The 16934-nt window shown below is 36.8% G+C and overlaps 1 protein-coding gene across 1 annotated transcript; it reads left to right on the top strand.

Annotated features, from left to right (window-relative positions):
* Nucleotides 1-385: 385 nt before the first annotated feature.
* On the top strand, nt 386-12546 carry si:ch73-173p19.2 (V-type proton ATPase 116 kDa subunit a 1). Its single transcript, XM_060861461.1, has 19 exons — nt 386-502; nt 659-737; nt 830-927; nt 1143-1271; nt 1357-1454; nt 3881-3995; nt 4305-4387; nt 4519-4612; nt 4829-5041; nt 5139-5289; nt 5791-5924; nt 6112-6272; nt 6555-6648; nt 8333-8451; nt 8563-8764; nt 9696-9803; nt 11819-11936; nt 12024-12186; nt 12309-12546. Exons 1-19 carry the CDS (start codon nt 386-388, stop codon nt 12400-12402), a joined length of 2370 nt encoding a protein of 789 aa, XP_060717444.1. The 3' UTR covers nt 12403-12546.
* Nucleotides 12547-16934: the final 4388 nt, after the last annotated feature.

The following is a 16934-nucleotide window of genomic DNA, read 5'->3' as shown; positions in this document are numbered from 1 at the left end:
ATTATTTAATAGGATCTAAATTTGATCAGATTTGACCACAACCACATTCACACCAACAACTAAATCAGTTTGTGACTCACACACAATTACATTATTAAACACACCACATGCTGACTCATTACTATTGAAAAATGAATCTTGTCCTAAATGATTCAAGAATAGATTTAATTGCATTATTGTCATTGTGTCTTAGATACAAAACCCCAGCAATGCCTTTGTCATTGTTAATGAGTGTGTGTATTGATCAGTGTCCTTATCGATCAGTGTTTTAATTGATTGTTTGTATGGATGGAAACACACACACACACATTTAAACCACAGACTGAGAGGTGCTGAGTGTCTGTTGGTGTATTTTAATTTAACATTTTTATAAAGTAGCAGCAGTATGAGTTCCCTGTTCCGCAGTGAGGAGATGTGTTTACTGCAGCTCTACTTTCAAACTGATTCAGCGCTCAGCTGCATTAATGAGCTTGGCCTTCTGGGACTTGTCGAGTTCAGAGATGTGAGTAAAAAGTCTGTGTGTGTTTGTGCGTGTGTGAGTCCTTTTTCGCCTGCATCTATCCATTTTTTTGTCAGTTTTCACAAGATGAAATGCTGTTTTTGATGATGATTATTATTATTATTATTATTATTATTATTGTTATTATTATGATTGCAGCTAAACCCAGGGATGAGTTCATCTCAGAGGAGATTTGTAAATGATGTGAGGAAGTGCGAGGAAATTGAAAGAATAATAAGTAAGTCATTCCTTTTTAGACAACTTAGGAATACTTTTTCTCATTATTTACAGATTTCATTGCACTAATATTGTATTATTTCAAATTTCCAGAGTATTTGGAAGGTGAAATATTGCGATTTAATATTCGCATCCCTTCCGGATCACACACTGAGGAAACTCGGTGTAGCAGAGACACATTGGAGCTCGAGGTGCGATCACAGTGACAAAAACTGTATTCATATGAAATTATGATTCATATGAAATTAACACAATTCTAAATTTGTAACACTTTTCTTTTTATTTGCAGTAAAAATATTAAGGATTTTTAATAGTAATCAGCTTAACTTTCTTTCAGATTGCTTTTTTTTTAAAAATAAAGCAGTCAGGTTTCTTGGTTGTGTACGTTGTCATGTCGTGTGTACAGTCTGAGGTAAAAGCGTTAGAACAGGAGCTGAAGGAGATCAGCTTTAATCACACAACGCTGAAGAGGAACCTGACCGAGCTGCTAGAGTCCAGCGCACTGCTCGGCGTCATCCATGAAGTCTTCCAGGAGGTAAAAAATGAATCATTTCCAAATAAATTGCCATAAAATTTTAATTTTAAAATTTTAATTTGTCATTCTGTGATTAAACCCTCAGTGTGACATGCAGCCGTCCTGTACTGACCTTCAGTCTGACGGGCCACACATCACTCAGCGCTTAAACAGCATCAGCACCATCACAGCTCCCAAACTTTGGTAACACACAAACACACAAACACATACACACACTTTTCTAAAATAAAAGCTTGTCCTATTTTAAATTCCAAAATTGAATGACAGTACTGGACTATATGACACTGATCTCATATAGATGTCTTTAACTTTATTATTATTATTATTATTATTATTATTATTATTATTATTATTATTATTATTATTATTATTAATGGTGCTTGCAAAGCATCATTATTGTTATTCTGCATACTTATTATTATTATTCTTCCGGACACTTTTTTGGCGCGTAACTTGTCCCGCAGCTTTTGTCCTAGACCCATGAATGAGGTGTCAAATAGACCGGGTTGTTGAGGACAGGTGTGCTATGACTTTTATAAGCGATCGGAATTCCGGAATTCCCGGTACGGAAGCTCAAAGGGGTATTTTTTTCCCATAGACTTGAATGGGGAATTCTTAAAATTCTTTTGTTCTCTCTGTAGATGTAAAGCACACTCTCAATACATGTAACTATCAACTCCACACTATCAATCCAATGTTTCCACAAGTATTGGACCCCAGTCAATACACTTTTGTCCAAAAGTATTGACACCCCACCGGGTATTGACGTGACATCACATGTAGCCCCGCCCCCAAAATACTGTTCTATGCAGTATAATAATAAGTAGAATTCCATAATGACTGCAGTTTTTACATGAAATGTCAAAACACTTAGTAGTCACTTTTGTCCAAAAGTATTGGCACCCCACCGGGTATTCACGTGACGTCACATGGATATCAAAACACTCAGCCCGATGAGGGGAACTGCCTCACGCGTGTTTTGGTCACGTCACGTGACGTCACGTGTAGCCCCGCCCCCAAAGTAAGAGAAATCAAAAAGTTAGCACATGGACATGTCATATATCAAAACACTCAGCCCGATGAGGGGAACTGCCTCACACGTATTTTGGTCACGTCACGTGACGTCACGTGTAGCCCCGCCCCCAAAGTAAGCGAAATCAAAAAGTTAGCACAACATGGACATGTCATATATCAAAACACTCAGCACGATGAGGGGAACTTGCCACATGCAAGCACCATTCACATTTTCTTCAGGAAATGTACCGTTCTAGTTATTATTATTATTATTATTATTATTATTATTATTATTATTATTATTATTATTATTAATGGTGCTTGCAAAGCAACATTCTTACTATCCTGCATACTCTTCCGGACAAAACTTTGGCGCGTAACATGTCCCGCAGCTTTTGTCCTAGACCCATGAATGAGGTGTCAAATCGACTGGCTCACTCAGGAGAGGTGTGCTATGAGTACCGGTACTTCCGGTACCGGGTCTCAAATTGGCCTTTTTTCCCATAGACTCCCATTATAAACTTTGGAGGTTTATAACTCAGCAAGCTTTCGAACTATCTACACCAAATTCGGCCAGCTCCTTTAAGGTGATACTCTGAGCAAACTTTTAAATTGGTGTACCGACTGGCCTTCCTGTTCTGCCGCAGCCCCACCCCCACCCCCAAAATATGCAAAATCAAAAAACTTTTTACAACATGGACATGTGACATATCAAAACACTCACAACAATGAGGGGAACCTCCTCACATGTAATTTGATGAAGTCAAGTGACGTCACATGATTTCATGTGAAAATAAAAAATTTGCACAACATGAACATGTGACATATCAAAACACTCAGCACAATGAGGGGAACTGCCTTACATGTATTCTGGTCACGTCACATGACGTCACGTGATGTCATGTGAAAATCAAAATTTAGCACAACATGGACATGTGACATATCAAAACACTCAGCATGATGAGGGGAACTTGCCACATGCAAGCAACATTCACATTTTCTTCAGGAAATGTACGTTCTAGTTACTATTATTATTATTATTATTATTATTATTATTATTATTATTATTATTATTATTATAACAATTTTTCTGGGGTCCAGAAGCTATTTAAACTATTTGATAGTTACACTGAACATCGCTAGGAAACATTATGTCGTACTACGTTATTATCGACCTTTAAAAAGAAGGCATTGAGACATAAACTGAACCAGTTAATGAAAAATTAGTACCAATTCTTATCTTTTAAAAAAATCCGTCCCTTTGTAAATTTTCTTTATACAGGCCCAGATTTCTTTCTCCAGTATGTCGCTGTATAGATATGAATACAAACGCACATACTTGCACAGACACACACACACACACACACACACACACACACACACACACACAACTACTACTACTACTACTACTACTACTACTAAATGCAACAACAGCTTATAAAAATCCTTTCATTGCTTGGCCATAAAGTATTCAGACACTTTATCCCATTCAATCTAATCAGATTAAACATAACACAAACACTTTTTTATGTTACAAAACCTGATCCATTATACACACATTCTTTTCCTTGTTTCCATTTTTTGTATTTTATCAGTTTTATTGCCGGGGTGATTAAACACGATCGCTTCCCCGCCTTTGAGAAAGTCCTGTGGCGTCTTTTTCATGAGAATTTCCTGCTGCGCCATGCTGAGCTTCAACAGCACCCAGAGGTCAGATAGCAAATAGTGTGTTATTCCCTATAACTGATTCCTTTCCTGTTCATATCATTCTAATGTTTTATAATCAATCATCTGGGATATGTTTAGTGTGTGAATTGTTTGCTCGTGTAGTTTCTCAGCACACTATACAGTAGTAATACTAAGTAGTCCTGTGTGCTAGTATAAAGAGAAACCGGAGGATATAAGCTAATACCTATAAGCTACATGATCCTCGCAGCTCCAGTCTACTACTCTAATTAGATCAAGTATCAACTGTATAATCTATATTTACAGGATCTGTAAATGTTGCTTTTTTTACAGGACGGCACGGTGCAGAAAGATGCGTTCATCATCTGCATGCAGGGCGAACAGGTGCAGGGAAAAATCCGAAAAATATGCGAAGGGTGAGAGAAATTTCCTGTGATATTTGATAGTTGTTTTGAAATATATGTAACGTTACATGAAATACTGTGAGGCAAATAATCTTATTCAGGTTTGTATAGTATTTGTGGTATGTATAATACTTGTGTTGAAGGTTTAATGTCAGTTTGTACCCGTGCCCGAACACGATACATGCTCAAGAGGAGATGAAGTGTAACTTACGGACACGCATCAAGGAACTGCAAATGGTAAAAGATTTCATAATGCAAGGATGTTTTAGTAGTGTGTGTGTGTGTGTGTGTGTGTGTTTGTACTAATACATAAAAATACATAAGAACAGGTTATAATTGAGACCTTAGTCATGTGTTCAGGTGACTGTAGTGCTTTCATTCAGTACTTCATACTATATTAAGAAACGATGTATTTACATCAACCTCTATCGCTGTCATGTCGCCTGTTCGCAGATTTTGCGTCAGTGTGAAGAATTCTCTGTCGCAGTTTTGAATAAAGCAGCAAAAAGAGTTACAGACTGGTCCATCCAGGTGCACAAGATGAAATCCATCTACCACACACTCAACCTATGCAACATCGATATCACACACAGACTGACCATCGCAGAGATATGGTGTCCGGTGTTAGATCTCGGACACGTTCAACGTGCGCTCAACAAAGCTGCTGTGAGCAAAGATCAACAACACATATCTTGTCACCTGAAGAACATCAAAGCAAACCTGTTCAATATCTCATCACGCTTGTGTTCGTGTGCACATGCAGGAACACGCAGGTTCCAGCGTCAGACCCGTGCTGAATCGCATACAGAGCCCTGAAACTCCGCCCACATTTAATAGGACGAATCGTTTCACTGCAGGCTTTCAGCAGATCGTGGATACGTACGGTGTGAACAGTTATCAGGAAATTAATCCAGGTGACACCAGTTTGTTTTCAGTTATAGTTAATGCATAAACACCACAGAACCATTTGCAATATTTATTAAATCTAAAATGGTACCGAACTTCTCTATAGGAATCTTGATTTGCATTGATTACAGCACAAAGCATACCTGAGGAGCACAGGTTTTATGAGCAAAATATCTCCAGGTGGCTTTGGAAGAAGAAAAACTAGATGAAGTACTTGTTATACCAGACAGAGAAGTGCAGCCAAAAAGACAGTCAGGACTACAATCTTAGCTGAAAGATATTTAACCTGAATTAGTGACTGTTTTTTAGTGACATTTATTAACGTGTTTTTAACATTCTGGTCTGGATAAGATTGATGATTTGTGTCTGTTGATATCCCAAATATTCGGCTGTCAGCTCAGACTAATATGAGATAGATTAAGGATTGTATCCAAGATTTAACAGATCTAATGTTGAGAATTTTAACGAGACATTTAGAATAAGAATAACGCACTTTTTTTCCTGTGTAGCTCCATATACCGTAGTGACGTTCCCATTTCTGTTCGCTGTGATGTTCGGTGATTGTGGTCACGGACTTGTCATGTCTTTGATCGCTGCCTGGATCATCAGAAATGAACAGAAATTAAAGCAACAGAAGAATGAGGTACGAGTGTCATGTACAATGTGTGTAATTATGAAATGCATTCTTTGAAAGTGCATTGGAAAAGCTGCCCAATCTTAGTTAAAAAAGGTGTAGTTCACGCAGTCAGTTATAATCAATGTGCACTAAAGTTATTCAACGTCACAACATGGCAATGGCATGTTAATGTATATAGTTTTCTTCCCTCCAGATCACGTCCATGCTGGTGGGCGGCCGCTACATCATCCTGCTCATGGGCCTTTTCTCTATCTACACTGGACTCATTTATAATGACTGCTTCTCCAAATCATTCAACATGCTTGGCTCGTCATGGAGTATCAGAGCCATGTTCTGGCCCAGGGGACCTTGGAGGTGAGACATCGAGAGGCTGAGAGAACAGGCTCAGTTTCAAGTGCTACTTTTCATGACCTAGCAGACCTCATGACCTCAGCAGCAATAATCATGTAGCTGAAGCGAACTTGTAATGTCTTACAAGGTTACTAATGAATTGGATTTCTATGAATTTTTAGTAAATCATAAAGGATAAAGAAATATGTTTTATATTATTATTTTATCTTTTATATTATTATATATCTTATATTATAGTATTTATGTATTTACTGAATTTATATGAGCATTTTTTCTGTTCTACAGAAATGAAACCCTGCACAATTCGGATCATCTTCAGTTGGACCCTTCAGTACCAGGAGTTTACTCTGGAACTCCGTACATGTTTGGCATCGACCCAGTCAGTGCATACAAAAGTCAAACACATCGTTTCATTCTATTGAGTTTTCTAAAGCTATTTTTGGTGGCTTTATATTTTCTTACCTTTCTTCACTCCTGTTAGTCTGCAGTTTAACTGTAGTACTAGATTCTGTCCACTAGGCTGTGTTATTCTGGCAATTTGACAAATGCACTGCATTTATTTAAAGAACTGTTGAAATATCTCTAAACTATCGGGTTTGTGGGAATATCATAACAAGATGTGGAATAATTAAAGGTGGGAAATAGAATATATTATAATTGTAATAAGAACCATAATAATAACTATTATACTATACTTTGAACAAACTTATTACAAACTGGAACTGAAATGGGTTTAATCGTTCTTATATGTCATGAGTGTTCATAAAACTAATCTCATATGTGTCATAAAATCTATAGATATATATAGTTTGCAGAATTATTTTCAAATAAGAATGTAAAAGAGGTGATTGCAAACATATCCAGTTCTGTTACTGTGAAAGATTTAACCGGCTGGCATCAGAAGCCACATAAATAGGTTTGTTTGAATTGAAATGTTATGTTATCTGATAGAAATTCCCGTCTTTGAACAAACAGTACGTAAACAAACAGCATAATGAAGACAATGCACCTATAAGAAAAAGTGCTATTTTGTGTAAAATCCTATTTAAATTTCAGTTCCAGCTTGTAACGCTACAAAATGTGGAACAATCCAAGCGAGTAAAAGGATTGTACTCTTATTATTCATTTTTTGTATTGTGCAGGACTTTCACGTATTTTTATATCGATACTCAGAATATTTATATCTACAATACAGTGTATCGACAAATGTTTAGGGGCACCATCGCACTAATACGTGCATTTTGAACATAACCAAGCCAGATGCAGGACGTGTGAGTTCTTTCACACTAACCTTGGCAAATCATGACTCATGGAGCGTGAGCGTGAGGATGTGGTGGTTTATTGTCCACAAATGTTTGGCCATCTAGTGTATTTAAAATGCAATGAAAGTATTTTCCTGTTAGGGGTCACCACAGCGAATCATGTTTCCACCTCTATCCTCGACATCCTCTACTCTCGCACCAGTTACCTTTAACACATCCATATATCTCCTCTTTGGCCTTCCTCTTGACCTCTTACCTGGCAGCTCCATCTCCAACATCCTTCTACCAATATAACCATCTCCATCCTCTGTACATGTCCAAACCATCTCAATCTTGCCTCTCTGACTTTGTCCCCAAAACAGAAAACCTGAGCTGTCCCTCTGATGTGCTCGTACCTAATCCTGTCCATCCTCGTCACTCCTAAAGAGAACCTCATCCTCATCTCTGCTACCTCCATCTCTGCCTCATGTCTTTACCTCACTGCTACAGTCTCTAACCCATACAGCAGAGCTGCTCTCACTACTGTCTTCTAAACCTTCCCTTTGATTCTCGCCTCTTCACCTCTTTTCCACACTCCCCGTCACACTGGTAATTGATCCCAAATACGTAAACTCCTGCACCTTCTTGACCTCAGCCCCCTGTAGAATGCAATAAAAGTGCACATGATATTTTGTACCAGCCCAGATATGAAATGTGAACTGTCAGGCCTGGAGTGAGGAAAGGCAACAACGTGTAAAAAAGATAACAGGTATTCCAGCAGCAGGGGTGGTTCTTACTTCCATATTGTGTTTTCACTTATAGGTGTGGAATATTGCATCAAATAAACTCTCCTTCCTAAACTCCTATAAAATGAAGATGGCACTTATAATTGGAGTTTGTCACATGACCTTCGGTTTGACCCTGAGCATAGTTAACTACATGTGCGTTTTAAACGTAATTCATTAGAAATAGTTCTGTTATATAATAATAGTTTTCTGTTAATTAGAAGCTGATGTAATCCTATAACACTAATGTCTCTGGCTATTATTCAGACATTTCAGAAATCTCCAAAACGTGTTGCTGCGCTTTGTGCCAGAGCTCATCTTCTTGCTGTCTCTGTTCGGTTATCTCGTCTTTCTCATCGTTTTCAAGTGGTGCATGGGTGTACAGTGTGACAGTAGCATTCTCCTCATCTTCATCAACATGATGTTTTTCAACCATAAGGCTGATGAGAAATTCATCTACAACGGACAGGTTTGAATTCATGTCATTGATTGTATATTTTAATAATATACATTTATTGTCAAAACGTTATTTAAACAGCTTTACACAAGGCATGTTTTAAAATGGCAGTATCTATCTATCTACCTATCTATATCTATATCTATCTATATCTATATCTATATCTATATATATATATATAGATAGATAGATAGATAGATAGATAGATAGATATGTATATATATATACACAGTCAAGCCCGAAATTATTCAATTATTCATACCCCTGGCAAATTCTGACTTAAAGTTACTTTTATTCAACCAGCAAGATTTTTCTTGATTACAAATGACACAGGCGTCTCCCAGAAGATAATAAGACGATGTACAAGAGGCGTCATTGTGGAAAAAATTATTACTCATCTTTTATTTACATTTGAACAAAAAGTGGCATGTCCAAAATTATTCATACCCTTCTCAATAGTCATTAGAAAAGCCTTTATTGGCTATTACAGCAATCAAACGCTTGCTATAATTGCTGACCGGCTTTTTGCATGTCTCCACTGGTATTTTTGCCCATTCATCTTTAGCGATGAGCTCCAACTCTTTCAGGTTGGAGGGTCTCCTTGCCATCACCCTGATCTTTAGCTCCCTCCACAGATTCACGATCGGATTTAAGTCAGAAGTCTGGCTGGGCCACTGAAAAACGTTAATGTTTTTGTCTACTAACCATTTCTTCACCACTTTTGCTGTGTGCTTTGGGTCGTTGTCGTGCTGAAATGTCCACTGGTGCCCAAGGCAGTTTCTTTGCAGACTGCCTGCTGTTGTTCTTGAGAATTTTGATGTATCCTTCATCATGGTGCCTTTTACTGTGATTAGGTTTATACTGTGACTATGTGTGTATGTATATATATATATATATATATAAATATATAAAATGCCAATCTGTTTTTTTTCATTTTCACCAGAACGCTGTCCAGATGTTCCTGGTGGTCCAGGCTTTGTTAATGGTCCCTATAATGCTGCTAATAAAACCACTGCTCACTTACAGAAGTCAAGAAATGATCACTGACAAGGTAAAGGATAACGTGCATGCAATGAAAATATGTGACACTTGAGAAACAAGTTTTGCTACCGCTTGTTATATACACCCATTTTGTTTGGTGGGGGCAAATTTTTTTTTTAATTATTAAGTGTACATATGAACGCTGGCAACATTTCAAACATCTGTTCTTACAACTGATAGGTGGATCTCAGCCATATAAACTCTGTATATATTTTTGCTGGTTGCTACGTTACTAAGGAGATGCTTTCTCTATAGGATCATCAGCCTCCAGAAAACAAAAGAACAATAAGAAGTGCGTAGTGATATCGGATCATAAGGTGATTCAAACAGCTCTAATACTTATCTCTCTCTATATATATATATAGACAAGTTGGAGAGGTTTAACATGTCAGAGTGTAAAGAGTGCCACGCATTCATTTTAAATAAATGTAATAATTTAATTAGCCACCATGCAAGTTTGCTCAATCACAAATCAAATGATACATAGCAGGCGTTAACTGGCAAATTAAAGCCTTTAGTGTACTATAAAATGAACACGTCACTATATACTGTCAGGTGTGAATGAAGAATTAATCGAACATCGCCTAATTCTACATGCGCAGGCTGCGTTCTGCATCTTGCATCGTGAAACATTTTGTTAAATTCTATATGCCAGCAGTTTAGGCATGAAGATGTGGAGAAATGGCATATGTCTAAAGACATGCTGTAGTGGCTCTGAGACGGTAGTAAGAAACAGTGAAGCATTTCCATCCTGATGTAAGTGCTATAACTCATATGCTTGCACCATCACAGTCAACAGAATGCAGAGTGGTTTCGGATCAAAGTGTTAGACAGAGCGAATATCTCCTGGGAGAATGGTGTTTATCTGTGTCTTGGAATGTAAATTCTGTACATTTTGAAATAATTGTCTTTTTTTAAAAAATATATATAGATTTGATTAAGCAAGCATTTTCAGCGAAGCAAATGAAAGCCAGATAAAGTAAAAGTAAAGATAGACCACAAACCACTTCAAAGCAAGAACATTTCACTTTATATCTCAACCAGACACAAAACGTAAGGATATCAATCACAAGGTGTGTCTCTGTGTGATGGACAGTTTCACATTTTATTGGGTGTTCCACACTGTTTAATTGCTACACCGTATGACAATCATCACACCCAGCATTTGCTTTGAAGATTTGATATGGAATGTAAAGCATTTTATGAGCTGCCGTTCTCACGCAATAATTTGTAATTCAGGTTTTAATGTATTCAAACAGATTAAAGAATCATCTCCATGTTTATTCCCTGTTATTGTACAGATTTTTTTTTCTACACTCGATCATCTTAATCGATCGTCACAATCCTAAAATTTTACTTATGATCTCTACATAAAGTTTACACAGAGACATGTTTCAAGGCATGTTTGGCATCTGAAATAATATATATATATATATATATGTATATATATATATATATATATATATATATATATATATATATATATATATATATATATATATATATATATATATATATATATGTGTGTGTGTGTGTATATATACACATATATATACATATATTTATATATATACGTATATACATATATATACATATATTTGAGTATATATATATATATATATATATATATATATAGTTTCGATTTGAAATCAGTTTCTTAAACTGAGATGAACATTAGCTGTTTTGTTGTTTGGACACAATCGTGTACAGAATGGACAAAACGTAATGACGGATTCATCCTTAAGTCTTAACATTTTCATAGTTTAGTATCTCTTCATTGTGGGAAATAGTGATAGGTTATTCCAAATGTACTGTATGCAGTGGCTAATTGCATTAGCTTTAATCAACAGAGTGTTGGCTATAGTGCTAGATCGTGGTTGGTGAGTAAATGAGGATTGGCCTATTGGAAAAAAGACTGTATGAATATGCTATACAGGGTAGACATATTTTTATGCATTTTCTCATATGTTCTCAAACAATTGATAAGTCTGAATCTTTCACTAAAATCTTGCGCGTTTCTTGTAGGTCAGTCTGAGTGATGTGTTTGTGTGCGAAGCAATCCACACCATAGAACACTGCCTCGGCTGCGTCTCCAATACAGCGTCTTATCTGCGGCTGTGGGCTCTCAGCCTCGCCCACTCAGGTACAGTACACACTCACTCGCATATACGCACATCAGAAGAACCCAGGTTTGTGAAGATCTAATTAACAGTAATGTACGTGTGTGTAGAGTTATCTGAGGTGTTATGGCGGATGCTGATGCGCGTCGCTCTGCGCTCGGGTTCATCACTGACGCTCACGCTGATCTTCTGCTGCCTTGTGTTGTTAAGTGCATCAGTCCTGATAGTCATGGAGGGGCTGTCTGCATTTCTGCATGCTTTACGTCTGCATTGGTAAGTGTAAAACATTTCTAGACATCAAAATGGCCTGTTAAAAGGCCCATTAATATTGAACACCCACATATGTGACTGCATTGTGTTGTGACAGCGTCATTAATTTTATGTATTAATTTCAGGGTTGAATTTCAGAACAAGTTTTATAAAGGAGACGGATTTAAATTCACACCCTTGTTCTTCAAGAATAAAGAAACAGCCATGGTGACGTATTAAATATGATTATAACTAAATGGTTTGACGTACAATGAGAGAGTGTGTGTGCCCTGCGATGGGTTGGCACTCCGTTCAGGGTGTATCCTGCTTTGATGCCCTATTGACTTTAACTACAGTCACCTTGACGGCTGGGTGTATAAAGATGTTCACAAAGATAAAAGCTTCGTTCTGTTTTCCTGTGGTTTCTATATATATAGCGAAAAAGAAACTCTCTTTCATTATTTCTCTTTTTTTTCAGAACGAAAAGCAAAAATGTTTAAAGTTGTAATGTAAATGAAAATCCCAGCATTTATGTACACTGCTTATTAGTTCAATAAAATGTTCCTTTTATGTGTTGTATGTTATTGGGACTTAATTGGGTCCATGTCAAAACTTGATCAATAAAATACATTTTTGCAAAGTGGAGAAAAATAAATCCAGTGTATTGTGAGAACTTAATTCACTTGATAACAAGACATTATTTCGGAATGTTTGTAATGAACACTACAGTCTTTAAATAGCATTGTTAATTAAGTTTGGTTTGGTTTCCTCACATGGCTGCCAGCAGGAATATTCCCCTGATGTACAAATCTCATATGCATATTGTTGCTATATACCGTGACTTTTGTTGTTTGTCCTCCACAACACAACACAACACAACACAACACAACACACCTATTAACTCTCATGCAGAATTACTCACATTGACTACACAAATTAGCTTTGTTTTGGATCATCCCTGGTTTCCTAATGATGCCACTATACCAGAGTTTCACACCATGGTTGTCTTTAATACACGCCTATAAACACTCTGTTCCATCATTAGCATCATTTCTATACTTCGTCCCACACACAGGGATACTCATGAATGATCTCTACATTCATTCATCTTCTACCGCTTATCCGAACTACCTCGGGTCACGGGGAGCCTGTGCCTATCTCAGGCGTCATCGGGCATCAAGGCAGGATACACCCTGGACGGAGTGCCAACCCATCACAGGGCTGATCTCTACATAATTGATGTAAATATTTGCTATTGTTGTGATGAATAAAGATTTTCTCCCTATTGTGAGATTATCACACTATTGTGTTTAAGAATCCAATGTCCGTAGTCTGCAGTTTGCTTGCGTACGTTATTACGATTTAAGAATGCTGTAGGATTATAGTTAATTATCTCAGGAGTTCCCTATGTACAGCAACCGGCAAGTCGAGTTTTTTCGCCGCATGTGTTTCATTTATGCTCCTCCTTGTTCTCTGTTTATTTACTTTGACACATGTCTTTGTTTTGATTTCAAGCACTTGTATCAGCCTTTATAAATCAATCCATATACTGTATGTGGCAGAATATTATATATAATATAATATAATATCATATAGAATATTTCACTTCAATCATGAAGTATTTCTGGGAAAATCTTAGCAAAGCATCCATATATCATCATGCGTCTGTTATTTTAAGATTCAAGTTCCTTTTATTGTCATTATACTAAATAGCTACAATTTTAAGAATTGAAAAACAAAAACAAAAATACAACACAACAATTACAGTCATTTATTGTGATAGTAATAAATAGGTCAGTTATTGTAAATGATGTATAGGTATAAAGAAGTATGTAAATTTTTATATATACTGTATATAAATAAATAAATTTATAGAGGGTATAGAAGTGTAACAAAATGTAAAAATGTATGTATGTATGTATGTACAGTATGTATGTGTGTCTATGTATGTATGTATGTATGTATGTATGTATGTATGTATGTATGTATGTGTGTATGTATGTATGTATGTATGTATGTATGTATGTATGTATGTATGTATGTGTGTGTATGTATGTATGTATGTATGTATGTATGTGTGTATGTATGTATGTATGTATGTATGTGTTTGTGTATGTATGAATGTGTGTATGTATGTATGTGTGTGTGTATGTATGTGTGTGTGTGTGTGTGTGTGTGTGTATGTATGTATGTATGTATGTATGTATGTATGTATTTATGTATTTATGCTAGGGGTGTGCAAAGCAGCTGGTATTTGTATCTGTATTTGTATTTGTTGAGGGGGGAAAAGCATTTGTATTTGTATTCGAGTAATAATAATTTTAATAATTATGGATATGCAATATTGGTTGATGTTTTTGAACATGTAACAAAGAACAAGGAAAAGAAAATAACATAACAGCCATTACCTCATCCATAGTTAAACCAACAACTAAATATAGCTGACCTTTTTGTCCACACTTAACAGCCGACAAATGTGATGTATGTGTCAAATTTCAAGTTAATCTAAGCACGCCAAAAGCCTTAAATATGCCTGAAATAAAAGTAAGTTTTGACACTATGCCATGGCAACAGTGTTTGAGATATCAAAAATCCATTCGCAATTTTGCATCTCCAATATCTCTGCGTCATGGTGGCCAAGTCTGGTCTCAATTGCATGAATCCCCTAGGAGGAGTATTTAAAAGTTTACCGCATGCAGCTGTCAAAAAATCCACCTTTGTGACTGACACACTTCCTGGGGCCTGTTGGTAGCGCTATACCCGGGACTCACAATAAGCACATCGATGCAATCGGAATCCTTGGCCGAACATACACACCGCGTGTCATCCCAATAAGACATTTTTTGCCTTAGATAGAAGACACTTCCTGTTTCTCTGAATTGGCCATAACTTAGTCGCCACGCCATGGCAGCACCGTTCGAGATATCAAAAATCCCTTCGCAATTTAGCAAGTGCAATGTCGTGGCATCATGTTCACAACGTTTGATGTCAATCGCATGAATTTCCTAGGAGGAGTATTTAAAAGTTCACTGCATGCACTTATAAAACAATCCAAAATGGCCAACTTCCTGTTGGGCGGAGCTCATAGTTTAGATGAGATCTATATGCGTACCAACTCTCGTACATGTGCGTACATAATTGCCTGATCTGTGCACCAATGTTTGTTTTTGCATTACAGGGGGCGCTACAGAGCCCCCCTGCCAGCCCGTATTCCAGCCTTTGCCGAAAACCTAGTGTCGCACGAATCTGACATGTGTTCCAAATTTCAAGAGTTTTCGAGCATGTTAAGGGACCCCAATTGGCCAATGTGTGGGAGAAAAAAAAAATAAATAATAATACTCCCGTGCAAAAACAATAGGGCTTCGCATCTTTTGGTGCTCAGGCCCTAATAATACTCCCGTGCAAAAACAATAGGGCTTCGCATCTTTTGGTGCTCAGGCCCTAATAATACTCCCGTGCAAAAACAATAGGGCTTCGCACCTTTTGGTGCTCGGGCCCTAATAAATCCGAGCAAAAACAATAGAACTTAATTCACTTGATAACAAGACATTATTTCGGAATGTTTGTAATGAACACTACAGTCTTTAAATAGCATTGTTAATTAAGTTTGGTTTGGTTTCCTCACATGGCTGCCAGCAGGAATATTCCCCTGATGTACAAATCTCATATGCATATTGTTGCTATATACCGTGACTTTTGTTGTTTGTCCTCCACAACACAACACAACACAACACAACACAACACAACACAACACAACACACCTATTAACTCTCATGCAGAATTACTCACACTGACTACACAAATTAGCTTTGTTTTGGATCATCCCTGGTTTCCTAATGATGCCACTATACCAGAGTTTCACACCATGGTTGTCTTTAATACACGCCTATAAACACTCTGTTCCATCATTAGCATCATTTCTATACTTCGTCCCACACACAGGGATACTCATGAATGATCTCTACATTCATTCATCTTCTACCGCTTATCCGAACTACCTCGGGTCACGGGGAGCCTGTGCCTATCTCAGGCGTCATCGGGCATCAAGGCAGGATACACCCTGGACGGAGTGCCAACCCATCACAGGGCTGATCTCTACATAATTGATGTAAATATTTGCTATTGTTGTGATGAATAAAGATTTTCTCCCTATTGTGAGATTATCACACTATTGTGTTTAAGAATCCAATGTCCGTAGTCTGCAGTTTGCTTGCGTACGTTATTACGATTTAAGAATGCTGTAGGATTATAGTTAATTATCTCAGGAGTTCCCTATGTACAGCAACCAGCAAGTCGAGTTTTTTCGCCGCATGTGTTTCATTTATGCTCCTCCTTGTTCTCTGTTTATTTACTTTGACACATGTCTTTGTTTTGATTTCAAGCACTTGTATCAGCCTTTATAAATCAATCCATATACTGTATGTGGCAGAATATTATATATAATATAATATAATATCATATAGAATATTTCACTTCAATCATGAAGTATTTCTGGGAAAATCTTAGCAAAGCATCCATATATCATCATGCGTCTGTTATTTTAAGATTCAAGTTCCTTTTATTGTCATTATACTAAATAGCTACAATTTTAAGAAATGAAAAACAAAAACAAAAATACAACACAACAATTACAGTCATTTATTGTGATAGTAATAAATAGGTCAGTTATTGTAAATGATGTATAGGTATAAAGAAGTATGTAAATTTTTATATATACTGTATATAAATAAATTAATTTATAGAGGGTATAGAAGTGTAACAAAATGTAAAAA

Source organism: Tachysurus vachellii, chromosome 25 (assembly GCF_030014155.1).
Source record: "Tachysurus vachellii isolate PV-2020 chromosome 25, HZAU_Pvac_v1, whole genome shotgun sequence".
Classification (NCBI taxonomy): Eukaryota; Metazoa; Chordata; class Actinopteri; order Siluriformes; family Bagridae; genus Tachysurus; species Tachysurus vachellii.
This window is presented reverse-complemented; position numbering and strand designations above follow the sequence as displayed.